Source organism: Clarias gariepinus, chromosome 9 (genome assembly GCF_024256425.1).
Source record: "Clarias gariepinus isolate MV-2021 ecotype Netherlands chromosome 9, CGAR_prim_01v2, whole genome shotgun sequence".
NCBI lineage: Eukaryota > Metazoa > Chordata > Actinopteri > Siluriformes > Clariidae > Clarias > Clarias gariepinus.
The window spans coordinates 6,053,962-6,067,049 of record NC_071108.1 but is presented as its reverse complement, the minus strand read 5'-3'; the positions used below and the strand labels follow the sequence as shown (position 1 = coordinate 6,067,049).

General features: G+C 40.9%; 1 protein-coding gene across 1 annotated transcript in view; it reads left to right on the top strand.

Annotated features, from left to right (window-relative positions):
• plxna3 (plexin A3) overlaps positions 1–13,088 on the top strand; it is a 197,361-nt gene that overhangs the window by 15,462 nt on the left and 168,811 nt on the right. The window contains exon 2 of the mRNA XM_053503619.1: positions 1,829–3,115. Coding sequence (XP_053359594.1) covers positions 1,928–3,115 — 1,188 coding nt within the window. The 5' untranslated portion in view covers positions 1,829–1,927. The remainder of the gene's footprint in view (positions 1–1,828; positions 3,116–13,088) is intronic.

The following is a 13,088-nucleotide window of genomic DNA, read 5'->3' as shown; positions in this document are numbered from 1 at the left end:
ACATCCTTAGTTCATTTATCAAGAAAACCCACAAATGCCTAGCGAAGTCTTCCACTGCTTCCTTACAAATGGTTTATTTAACTTTTCTGTTAAGATTATTAAACATGTGCACCACACAGCGAGTGACTCTTAACTTCATTTTAGTTAGATGCACAAAACAGAATGGTGCTAATAGGGTCTAATTAGAACGTGAAAGGCAAACGTCTACCCTTACAATGCGAGTCTGAGTCATTGAATTCCGCCCGTCACGGCAGCCGTCAGCTTAGGAAAGACGCAGCAGCGTTTGGGCGATTGGCGGCCCCCCCACCAACCCCCAACCGCCAATACACCCTCCTTCCCCACCCCCACCGGCACCAGCCTGTGCCACCACTGTGCTAATCAAATCACCTTGATTGCAGCTCAATAGCGTCTTGCGCGCCTCAGGAAACGTGTTACAATCCATCACTGGATTACAATGGGCAATTAACTCTGGCTCTGAAAAAAAAAAACCAAATCTGGTTGCCCGTGCCCCAGTGCTGAATCATTTCTCCTATACTTTTTATTCGCCAGTCCAAATTACGGAAACGTGAGCTCGTAAGAGTGTTGTTTTTGGATTAATTAGGGTTCATTAGCGCTTTAAAGGCCAGCGCCGCATTATCCTGATTAGCGCCCGGGCAATTTTCATACTTCTCCTTCACATAAGCCGTATAGGATCAGTCGCCTAGGCCAGGCATTCTTTTCTCCGGACTATTTATAAATCCTGGGTGGATGAAACAAATTTAGGCTGAGCGTCTGATAGGATCTCGCAGAGCTGGAATTCGGTCGTGCTGCCAGCGTGCCGTCTTTGATTTACATCACCTCGTCGGAGGAACGTTAAAACTAAACCCGAATGACTTGGCAGCGGCCCGGTGCTTGAGTCTCGTCGGTTCAAATTGAAGGCTAGTTCAGGGGGTGCTGCCAGCTGCCCGGAAAGTCCTGCTGAAACCTCAAACCGCTGGATTTGGGGTCTGAGTAAAGGCTCATTCTTACTGCGTGAGCTTAGCTTGACCCTCCCTAACCCTCCCCATGTATGTGTGCGAGAGAGAGGGGGAGAGAGAACGAAAACAACCGAGACAAAGATGGTGAGAGACGGAAGGCAGAAAAAAAGATGAGAAAGACGAACAAAGAGGGAGTGAGTGAGGGACAGAGTGTGAGAAACAAAGTGCAAGCGAGTGAAAGGCGAGGTGAGAAAAGGGAGAGCGTGGAAGGAGCGCTGTCATTCCTGCCAGTGTGCCTGGAGGGGGGGGGGGGGAGTATTGAGGGAATTGTGGAACTGCTGAAAAGCAGGGCATTTGATCTACAGACCACTAATGTTCGAGATACCAAGCTGTTAATGTAATATATCATGTGAATGCCCAGTGAGCACGGTTTGACCCCTCTCCCTTTCCTCGTGTTCCATCATGCTCAAGTGTTGCAACCTAATTAACAAATGTGCTGTGGATTAGTGGTAGTGGTGCCTGTAAAGGTTTATTAGCCATCCGTTGAGTTAGGCGAGTGGGAGTGAAAAGGCTCGGCATCAACAGAAGCCAGTTGATCAATAAGGCACTCCCTCCCCCCTCTTCCAAGCCCCCTTACCCTAAACCCAGCTGTCCACTCCAAGACCTTATTACCTTCGAAATGGGCCGCAAATGGGACAAAACCGATTGAATTGGGCTCGTGCAAAAGTGCCGGAAAATCTGAACACGGGATATAAAAATTTCCCTTCGCCAGCTTAATGTAATTAAACTTTTAAAGATAAGCCGGTGCTTTTTGCCTCATAATCCATTTTGAAACTAATCCAGCCGTCTCTCTTTTTTGTCTCCAATTTTAGACATGAACTACTGAAACTGCTATAAAAAGAAAATCTGTGAAAAGTTTGAGGGAAGAAGCTTCGTCTCATCCCTCCTCTTCAAAAGAAAGCTTTGAAACCATGATGCTGTCGTGGCTGCTAACATATTTCACTGCGTTTGTAATCGGGATGGTTGCCCCGTTTCCGATGACCCCTACGGAGCAACCTCCGGAAATAAGCACCTTCCGGGTTAAGGACACGAGTCTGACGCACTTGACTGTCCACCGCAAGACAGGCGAAGTTTTCGTGGGAGCCGTCAATCGCATCTACAAGCTCTCTGAGAACCTGACTGAGATCCGCTCACACCAGACTGGCCCGATAGAGGACAATGCCATGTGCTACCCACCACCCAGTGTCCGGGCCTGCGCCCACAAGCTGGAGCTTTCCGATAACATTAACAAGCTCTTGCTGATAGACTATGCTAGCAACCGGCTGGTAGCCTGTGGCACCATCTGGCAGGGGGTGTGCCAGTTCGTCCGGTTAGGTGACTTGTTTAAGCTGGGTGAGCCTCATCTTCGCAAGGAGCACTACCTTTCAGGTGCTCGGGAGGCGGATGGCATGGCCGGTGTGGTCGTGAGCGACGATGACGATGATCCGAAAAAGAAGAGAAAGAAGGGAGACGGACGTTTGTTTATCGGCGCCGCAATCGACGGCAAGTCTGAATACTTCCCGACATTGTCCAGCCGCAAACTCGTAGAGGATGAGGAGAGCGCAAGCATGTTCAGCTTGGTGTATCAGGATGAGTTCGTCTCATCGCAAATCAAGATCCCATCAGACACTCTGTCCCTCTATCCTGCCTTTGACATCTACTACGTCTATGGCTTTGCCAGTGGGACCTACATCTACTTTCTCACCCTGCAGCTAGACACACAGCTCACGCAAATGGACGCTTCCGGCGAAAAGTTCTTCACCTCTAAGATTGTCCGCATGTGCTCCAACGACACCGAGTTTTACTCTTACGTCGAGTTCCCGCTTGGCTGCACCAAGGACGGTGTGGAATACCGTCTGGTCCAGGCCGCATACAAGCATCGCCCGGGCAAGGCGCTCGCTCAGGCTCTGGGGCTGTCCGAGGATGAGGATGTGCTCTTTGTGGTGTTCTCGCAAGGCCAGAAGAACCGGGCAAACCCGCCCCGGGAAACGGTGCTCTGCCTGTTCACCCTGCATCAGATTAACCTGGCCATGCGTGAGAGGATCAAGTCTTGCTATCGTGGCGAGGGAAAGCTGTCTCTGCCTTGGCTGCTCAATAAAGAACTTGCCTGCATCAACACGGTGAGTGCTTTTCTTTTTTTTTCTTTTTTCTCTTCTTGCATTATTTAGCTTGGCAGGTGCAGACAGAAGTACGATATAAAAATTTATTTAATTAATAAAAAATCAAAATGTTAAACTCTATCTGTTCCTAAATGTGTTGTTTAAAAATGGGGGCTTCTTACTATGTTGAGTTTAAATAGTCGTGATACCTGTGTGTTTGAACATTTTGAGATTATATGGTTTGCTCTTTACTTAGAGAAAACCGTTATTAAGCAGTAATGTCATACGACTGATATTGATGGCTTCTGGTATTATTGACAGTATGAACCATCCAAAATAGTATATGTTTATTTATTTATTTTAATTCTTTCGGAACAGAATGCATTTCGCTATTTTTTGCTTAATATTTCTAGCTGATAGCTTTATTTAATAGCTAACTTTTTTTTTTATATACATATTTAAAAAAACTTTTTTTCCTCCACCATAATAATGATTACTGTTTTGATTTGGGTTAGTAGAGCTGATTCACTGATTCTTCTTTATAGCCAGCATTTCCATGGCCTCAGAATTAAAGGTCCCTAATAACATCTTTCCTACTTATAAACTAAACTATATGTATAGCTTTTGCCTGGTGTACATACTGTATATTGTACATACTAAAGGTACAAAACCAGAGGTACGGATGCTTATCGTTATTTCTAAAAGTGTAGATTAGGGTTGTGCCGATAGACGATACTATTGTCTATCGACGATAGTCTCGTCTATCGACGATAGTCAGCTATATGGACGATACAGATGTCGCCATTAAAAACCCACGTTTCAAGAAAAGGAATCCCGTGACTTGCCACGGCTGCGCACGGCAAGCTGTGAAAATGCCCTTCATTACCTGTATGGGGCAGTCGTGTTTCAGTCTGAAGTATTGTGTGTCTACTGAAGCCGAAAATGTGTTCTCTCTCCTAGTCACCCATTGACAGCAAGCGACAGAGCTCATAAACATGTCGAGCTCAAACTGTAAATACTGATAAGTATTAATTCTTCATTTTCTTCTCTCCTTCAATGATGATACTTCTTCGACGGCGCTTTCTTCATTCAGTATAATTATTATTAGTAGTACTGCTCCGAATTTATTATTGTGATTTTTCCTTATTATTATTGTAACGCACCCGCGCGTGTGCAAAAAAACTACAATGAGGTATGATATGTTAGCCTAAAACAATTGTTTTATTGTGTTTATGCGCTTTAAATATACACTAAACAATAAACACTGCCTTGTGCAAAGTGAAAGTGAGTTGCGCGTGCAACTTTTTGATCAAAAGGCTGATAAACGCGTGCGCAGATATGAGCAGATTTATCGATAAAACAACAGACATGAAATGAAAAAAATAACCACAAAAATATGTACTACTCTCTGAATACAACGCGACAGCACGCAGAATCCCTGGGCTTTGACTACTATCGTGTATCGGCGATCTTACAGGCTGACGATAGGACGATATGACAATGGGCATATCGCGCAACCCTAGTGTAGATATGTTTATTTTTCCATACAGTGACACAAATCTGTTTTTTACATGGTCTCAGATCGGATACGTATCCGATACGTCGTCATGCGACTTGAATGAGAGCAGCAAATTTTCCAAAATAGTCAGAAAAATGTCTCTTATTCTACATTAGATATCCATGTAAAAAAGAATAAGATAAAGATCTTGGAACCGCTGGTCTAGAGCTTGGCAGTGTGGCGAGAAGATGTTGATCTTGCGATTAAATTATGTCGCAATACACCTGCATTAAACATTGCAGGTTTTATAATGTCTTTTTAAGGATTTTTTTTCAGAATAATTAATAATAATAATTAAAAAAAAATCTATGTATGTATGTAACAACATTTAAAAAATGTGACAATTTTTTTAATGTTTTAATCTCTAGGCAAGAATAATTGGACTGGCATCACCAACTATTATAATAATATCAATAGTACATTTTTAAAAAATGCACTAATGTGTTCTGTCATGTGTTTATGGTAACCCATGTATCCCAATGTGTATCGCGAATCATATACATTATAGGATACTTGGAGAAACTGTTATTTATTTATTTTAAAGTATCGCTGAGCCGTAGTTTGTGGGTATTTACATGGATATTTAATACGAATATCTTTATTGATGGTAAAATACATCTATAGTTTTTTATTATAATAATAATAACAACTTTAACAACTGAGGAAAATGTGTTGTTCGGTTTTATTATTGCATTTGCTGATTTATTTGATTGTATTTATATATATTTGGTGTACATTACTTCGCTTCTCTTTATAACCTTCCTTTAATAGTAGATTTTTTGGTCTGGTGCACCACGCACCTCTGTATCGCCCTGCTCTGGTGAATGCACCACTGCTCAATCATATACTGTATATGATTTCCCTTGCTTGTTTCTTTGGTTGATTGTGTGAAAGGTCAGTTTGTGGACCGGATACTCTCTGACCGTATTATGATCTGATATAGGCTTGGCGGTCTGTTTTGTGTGTGGAAGAAAACGGGCTGTTTTACACCATTACATGTACTAATCAGATGTCGTCGAGTCACGCTGGAAATCCGTCAGAAGATAAACAACGTTTTACGAGTTCGACTCCTAGCCTTAACTTCCGTAAAACGTACCTTCGCGTGACATTTGAAACGTTCAATTCGAAGGCGACCCCCGTCGCATCAACACCTCTAAAAAGCGCTGCTCGTAGCGAATTATTTTATATGTATTTTTCTCCCTCGTATAATTGCCGGAGCAAAAAGATAAATAACAGCTGTGGTTATGACTTTATATTATTTACTTGCCTTGAGGCTTGCCTCTGGATGCCTCCCACATCTAACTGTCTACAAATCCCATTCAGCATGACGCTTTTCAGTAAATATAAAGGCACTACACGATGTGACCTCGCAATTTCGGCTCGGGTTATACTCGGCTCCTCTGAGAAATTCAATATTACTTGATTGAGCAGTATTGCAAACTGCTGCTCACATAAAACTCAGTCGTAATACGTTTTCCGAACTCACGGTTCAAAAAAAACCACTGGTGTTTATATCCGGGTGGGGTCGCAGTCCAGTATTTACGTGCTGCGGTGTTGAAATGTCTCACAGTATGCTTTTATGAGAGTAACATGAATATTGTCAGCACTTTTTTTCTTTCTTTGATTTCGTCACTCTCGGTTTTAATGCTACTTGAGGCCGGTTGCGTTTCTTGAAGAAATTTGCTCCAAGTTTTAGCTTTATTTAAGTGGAGTCATTTGATTTGATTTGATTTATGATCGGATACATAGCGATATGTAATCACGTGTCCTGAATGAGAGCGGTTTTGGTTCTGAGCATGCGTACAGCGTTCGCTGATGTGTCATCAGTCAGCACGGGGATTTCATAGCAGCTCAAGCAATAGCTGATAAAGCACCTAAAGCGAGTAGACTGACTTTATTCCTCCTTCTGGACCTCAAAAGATACAACCAACTAACTGCTTGCCGCCCTCCAGAGCAAAACTTCAAATAAATATTGGCTAAAATCACATCAAAATCTCTTTTTTTTTCCTTTTTTTTTTTTTTTTAATGTTTGGTCACACAATTATGAAGTTTTAACCCAAATCTCATGAACACAAGATGTGTAATTGTGTTCATGTGTGCCGTTTCAGAGGACATATGCGTCCACAGTAGAGTCAGACAATTATAGAGACATGTAATTATGAACATTAGATCTGACCCCAAAAAAAAAATCAGGATTGAACAATACAACATGTGTGGGTAATGTGAACGAGCCTTATTTATTTTTGTCAAATATGTAATCCTAAATCATCTGCCAAATGCCTAAATATTAATATTGATATTAATATTAATAAATGTAAATCATCCAGTACCGGTTGAAATTTTACTTTTGGTTATTAATCTATTGGCCATCAGCATTGAATTGTCCTAAATTAAATTTTAAAACGTCATTTAAAATTTTGTTTATCTTCAGTCTAAAGATTAAAGATTTACAGCTGTGTATATGTACTTTGCACAATGACAAAAAAAGTTGAATCTAAATCAGTAAAAAAAAAAAAAAAAAAGTTTTTCTCTGTAAATTGTTTAGAATTCGCTCTTTCAACGATATCTTCACCTTTCATACATTGAAGGACCCAAATCCGGTCTCTGAAAATTCTCCTGTTAGTATGTTTGTCTAGCCAGGTTTTGTCACATGCTAGAATTTAATGAAACTAAGGCCTTGTTCACACGGGGGTTAAATTTTGGATAAATGAACGTGCTCTGAACGTCCTAGACGTTTGTTGCGTTTTGTAGTGGCGCTTGATTGACTTCTACACCGGCGTTCGTTTGTCTAACATCAGCCTGCAGCCTAAATTGTAGTTTGTGTGTTAACCTGTGGGGGCAGTGTGTCGGGAACTGGATATGAAAGCCCGCCGCTATCGGGTTCACTCTCTGACTGCACAACGTCGGATTAAAGGACATTTTTTTTTTGTGGTTTATGAAGGAATGCGAAAATTTCCGCATATGTTTTTCAAAATTTTTTTTTATTTTGCCCTTTTCCGCATTTCCCTATGTATAGCATGTAGGATCATGGGATATATCCGGTCCTCCGAAGCGTAAAAAATTAACGTGAAAAAAAAATACGAACTAGAAGCGGTTTCCTTGCGTTTGTTGGGTTTTGAACGGCAAGAAAAAGCTGCATGCAACATTTTTTTAATGCCGTATAAACACGCAGCCGGACAAACGCACATCACCAAAGCCCGTGTGAACACTCTCATTGACTCCTACGTGTAGAAAACAGTCGCTGCTTGATCCACGCTCACCGGACGCTACGACCGCAAGAAAAACGCTCGATTTTAACGCCCGTGTGAACAAGGCCTTAGTCCTTTGTCTCTTACTTACTTAAAGTTTAACCTGTACCATAATTGAATAAAATAAAATGTTAAGTATAAGGGATGTTATGAGAAGTTATGTGCCGGATTATAAACCGCAAGTTTTAACAGCATACTGTGCATGAGTCAAACTGTGGACGCGTCTTAAATCAACCACTGGACAGAATTTAATGGACCTATTGCAGGCCCCAGATATCTGCCTGCAGGTGAACCTGCACTATAAGTGAAATGAAAATGTGATGTAGAAGCGATTTTATGGACAGTTATTTTATTTGTTGGGTTTAATAATCTACTTCAAAAGAATTAAATTAATGCGCTACTGTCTCAATGTAAACAAACCAGCAGATATTCATTAGAAAAGCTAAACTGAGTGTTTTTACTCGGATTAGTTAATAATTTCACCGCTGAAGATGTATGTTGAATACAGTAAAGTGAATTTTAACACGCTGGAGTCGATTTAAGACAAAACTTGATCTTTAATCCGATCTACTTTCTCGATTTCTCACAGGTGATTGACTCTCCGATTACCAAACAGGGAGTGTGTGTGTGTGTGTGTGTGTGTGTTTGGCTGACGATGAAAGAAGTACAACTTGGCGTAAACAAGGCGCTTATTTTCAGCTTAAACCTTTTAACTCTTTCTACAAACTCTTCATGGGTACTTACTCTAATCTAATCTAATCTAATTTCCTCAATGTCATTTATTAAACCAAGGCTAAATAGTTAGTTCTGGTTACAGTAGATGGTTTTAAAGCTCTTTTTCTTTTTCTTTTTTGTGTATGAACCATTGCGTTCGCTCTATATAAATAAATGAGTGTATAACCAATCGCTCTACCTCAGTTTTCCCCGTCGAAGGCTTTGAACTATAAATTATTAGTAGTAGTTTGTTATAGAACATATTAATATTTAATTCATTTGCTGTAGATGAAGAGGATTTGGCCTGATTTTACTCGAGTGTATTATTCATTAGGACGTTTTTTTTGCCGTCATGCATGGGTTATTGTTTAATAACTTATCTGTGGGTTCACGAGAAAGGTGTTAATTATAATTGTGCATGTGTTTCTTTTTTTTCCCCCTTCTTTAATGTCTGCTTTTTGACATTGTGTGTGTGTGTCTGGATTACTAAATTAATTTATTCATGTCCTGTCAATGCTGAGTCCCGGGAACACACTCGCACCATCGCAGGCCATCATGCACAAACGGGGCGGTTTAGATCAGCTTAATTGTGATTTAAAACTTTAATTGTATATGTTTTTACTCTTAACATAAATAACGAGTGTATCCGCAGACATGCTGTCATATTAGTTTTTTTTTGTTGTTGTTGTTTTTTGTCACATCTTCCAACCCTAGTGTTTCTCCTTCCCATCAGCATCATATTACGCTCCCGAAATCTGGAACCAGGTCATGGGAAATTTTCTGCAAAAGGCTCGTTATTGTGATGGAGACAATGATTTGTGTAGCTCTGTGTACTGTGCCGAGAACAATGGCACAACACCTCCAAGGCCGAGCTGAACAGATGGACGAAAGTGGGAGAGAGAGAATGTGTGTGTGTGTGCGTGTGTGTGTATACGATGACCTGCTTCTTCTATGGAGGAGTGGCTGTGCTTGTTTTTATGAGGTAGCTCCAGGGTTCCCCGTGACTGATGCACATATTATAAGGTATTATTAGGCTGTTCGGATGCATGGCAGCGACCCTGCACCTCATAATGAGGCTGTGCGTGCCAGCCGCTTGGCCTCGCCTCGTTTACTGCATTTATTCTTCATAAGCATCCAGAAAAAAACAAAAAAAAACAAGTCCCTCCTGTAAGCATGCCCCTCCCTGTGAAACACACACACACGCGCACTCTCGCACACAAACTCAGCCCTCTGACACACCCTAAGATCCCCAAGATGGCCACTGGAACAAAGAAAGAGGGCAGCAACAGAGGCCAGAGTTTGTTTCAGAGAAAAGAAATAGAAACGAGATGCTACCGTAGCAGAAAGTGCTGTGTCACCTTCAAGGATGAGTTTAATGGGTAATCGAAATCATGCCGTGTGAATTATCGAACTGAATCGAGAGAGCGGGGCTTTAAATAAAACACCTGGGGATAAAACGCAGGCAGGTTATTAATGTATTAGAGGAGGAGGTGATGTCATCAGGAGGGCAGGCTGACCTCAGCGCTGAGCTTTGTGTGTGTGTGTGTGTGTGTGTGTGTGTGTGTGTGTGAAAGAGAAAAAGAGCGTGCTCATGTTTCTTTGTCTTAGTGGGGACCCCACAAGGATGTTAATATCATTTTGACCTTGAGGGCATTTTTCATTTTATACCCCACTATAACCTAAAGTGCACACAAACACAACCACGCAAACAATCCTTGTGGGGACCACTGAAAAGTCCCCATAATGATGAACCTGGGTTTATCTGTTCAAAAACAAACAAACAAACAAACAAACAAACAAACAAAAAAACAAAAAGGTTGTTGCAAAGATAGATATGTAACATTTATGGTCTTGTGTGAACATTTGTCTTGTTGGTCCTCACTTAGATAATCACATGCATGCATGCACATATATCAGATTTTATGCAGTTTTCTTTGTGGGGACCAGCCAGGTGTATCTGTTCATTTTGACCTCGAAGGATATTTGTCTTGTTTGGAACCTAACTAAGATGTATCTCAACATGAAAATCACCTCTTTGTTTTGTGAAGATTTTTTTTTATTTTAGTCTTATGAGGACTAGCAAAAATGTCCCCATAAAGATAGGGGCTTTTCTTGTTTTAATTTATTGGGGACATTTGTTGGTCCTTAATAAAAACACAAGTTGCAGGAATATGTCGCTTAAAACATCATCTTCATTGGGACCAGCCAGCTGCTTTAAATATCTGATTGTTGATTGATACCTTATGGGGACATATTGCTGGTCCTCACTAGGAAACTCACACTGCAGCTTATATTTTAAACATAAAAGGTGCTTGTTCAGTTCATGGGGTTAAAGTAAAAAATGTAGTAGTGTTTAAATGCAGTAGTGTTAAATGTGTAGCTGTGTTAATAATTACACCAGTGGAAGGTCCTCACAAGGATAACAAGATGAACGTAGGTGTGTGTGTGTGTGTGTGTATGTGAGATATGAGACCTTGGCGGATAAGACAGAAAGAGACGGAGGGAGCCGAGGGAGGCTTAAACGTACGCAGGGAGTCGATAGTTCACCGGAGCAGCTCGGGAGTGGGTCTGCGCTCGATGACATCATCATTAGCCCATCCTGCAGATGTGCGCTAACGCAATTGATTTTCTAATAAGTCTTCTCGAGCTGCTCACATCGTGTCATTCTTCCATGTCGCAGCCGGAGAACATTACAGACAACTTTTTTTCAATTATTTATTTTATTTTATTTTATTTTTTACCGGAAAGGGCACATCCAAAAGTGATGGTCTCGTCATGAGGGGTGAGGCATAGAGCTGGATGATGTCATGTGTGTGAGGGTGTGTGATCCCAAAGGCACTCCCTTATGTGCCCGTTACTGGCAGGGTTTCTCTCTCCTTGCCCCCCTATTTGTGTATCGATCTCTTCACCCTGGTGCTGCTTTCAAGGACGTAACCGAGTGTAGGCTACGTTACAGAAATGTGACCCACTACAGTAGTGTTTCCCACAGGTCTGAAATATACTTGCGGTGGAAACCCTCGGAACGGGCACAAAAGTGGTCCAGACTACATACGATAAACAACAAATTACCGTTTGTGTGTGTGTGTATCGGCCGATAGTAATCCAGCATAGGCAATATTATGAAATTTCATTTTAACCAACTATATGAACCAAACATGACTAATTTAAAAAGGTGTCATATAAACGAAAGAAGTAGCACAGATTCATAAGCTCACATGCGTTTATGGTTTTTATTACTGCTAATAATAAGACGCACATTTTGTGAATTGTGTCATTCTCATATTCCGGTAGCTGTACAACTTGTATGTTTTTAAAAGTAATGATAACTTTTTTTTTTTTTACATATCAGAAAATGTTAATTGCTCATTTCCAAGCGCTCACGTCTCCTCGTAAACTTTTGACGCGGCCTTAGCTAATAGGGCGCGTCGCTACAGCTAGCAAGCTGACTAGCATCGCTTTGAGTTTGGCACCTTTTAAATGGTGACGCAAACACTCAAATTTATATATTTTTTCTTTTGGTAAATATGACAGATATGTCATTTTCGCATCGATTACCTCTCAACAAGAAGCGTATCATTTCCTGACAGCCTAAAGTTATGGACAAACCTATTCAAACTATTTTTTTATTTCCCCCCACTAATATGCGACCTCTTCCTGGTACCTCATTACCTGTTTTCATATAGAATTTAACATGCAGGAATCACCTTTTACAAGTAAAAAGATGTCCCGGTGTCCTTATCGCTAGTTACAGCCCTGGTGTGTGTGTGTGTGTGTATGGGTCTGCTACCTAGAAAACAAAGTGTTATCGTCCACTGCCCTGCTTTATCGCAATAAGTGTATAGTTTATTTTCCTCAGTATATCACGGATTCGGCTGTTATTGGCCTCATAAACAACAGTGTAGTGGAAAAACACATACTTTGCTATGCTTGTTGCTCATTTTGACGGCGCGCATGTGTCTGTGCGTGTATAAATAAGACATGAGGAGAAGAGACAGCAAGTAAAATCACCTCGTCACTCTAACAACACAATTACCTGAACTCGATAATAATAAAGTAATATAAATGTGATTTTTATTATTTTTTTTCCTTGCCTTGAGTAAAGCCAAGCACTTAAAAGGCCACATGGGAAAACAGATTTCGTCATTTAAAAAAATTTTTCTTTGCTTTCCGTAATCCTTTCCCGAATAGAGCAAAAGGGGTTCGGCTTGGCAGCACAGGCCGCGATAACAACCCGGGGTCAGATTAATTATTATTTTCTACTTGGAGTGCCAGTAATTTGCTTCATCTTGTCATTGTAATAATTACTTTTGCTCTAGAGAATTACAATTAAATGCCTAATTGTCTATACATATCCTGTTCACTTTCTCACACACACACACACACACACACACACAAAAGGAACACACCAAGCTGTGAACGGTTTTGCAAAAAAAAATCTGTGTGCTGTTATAGGAAAATAGTCATTATTATACTA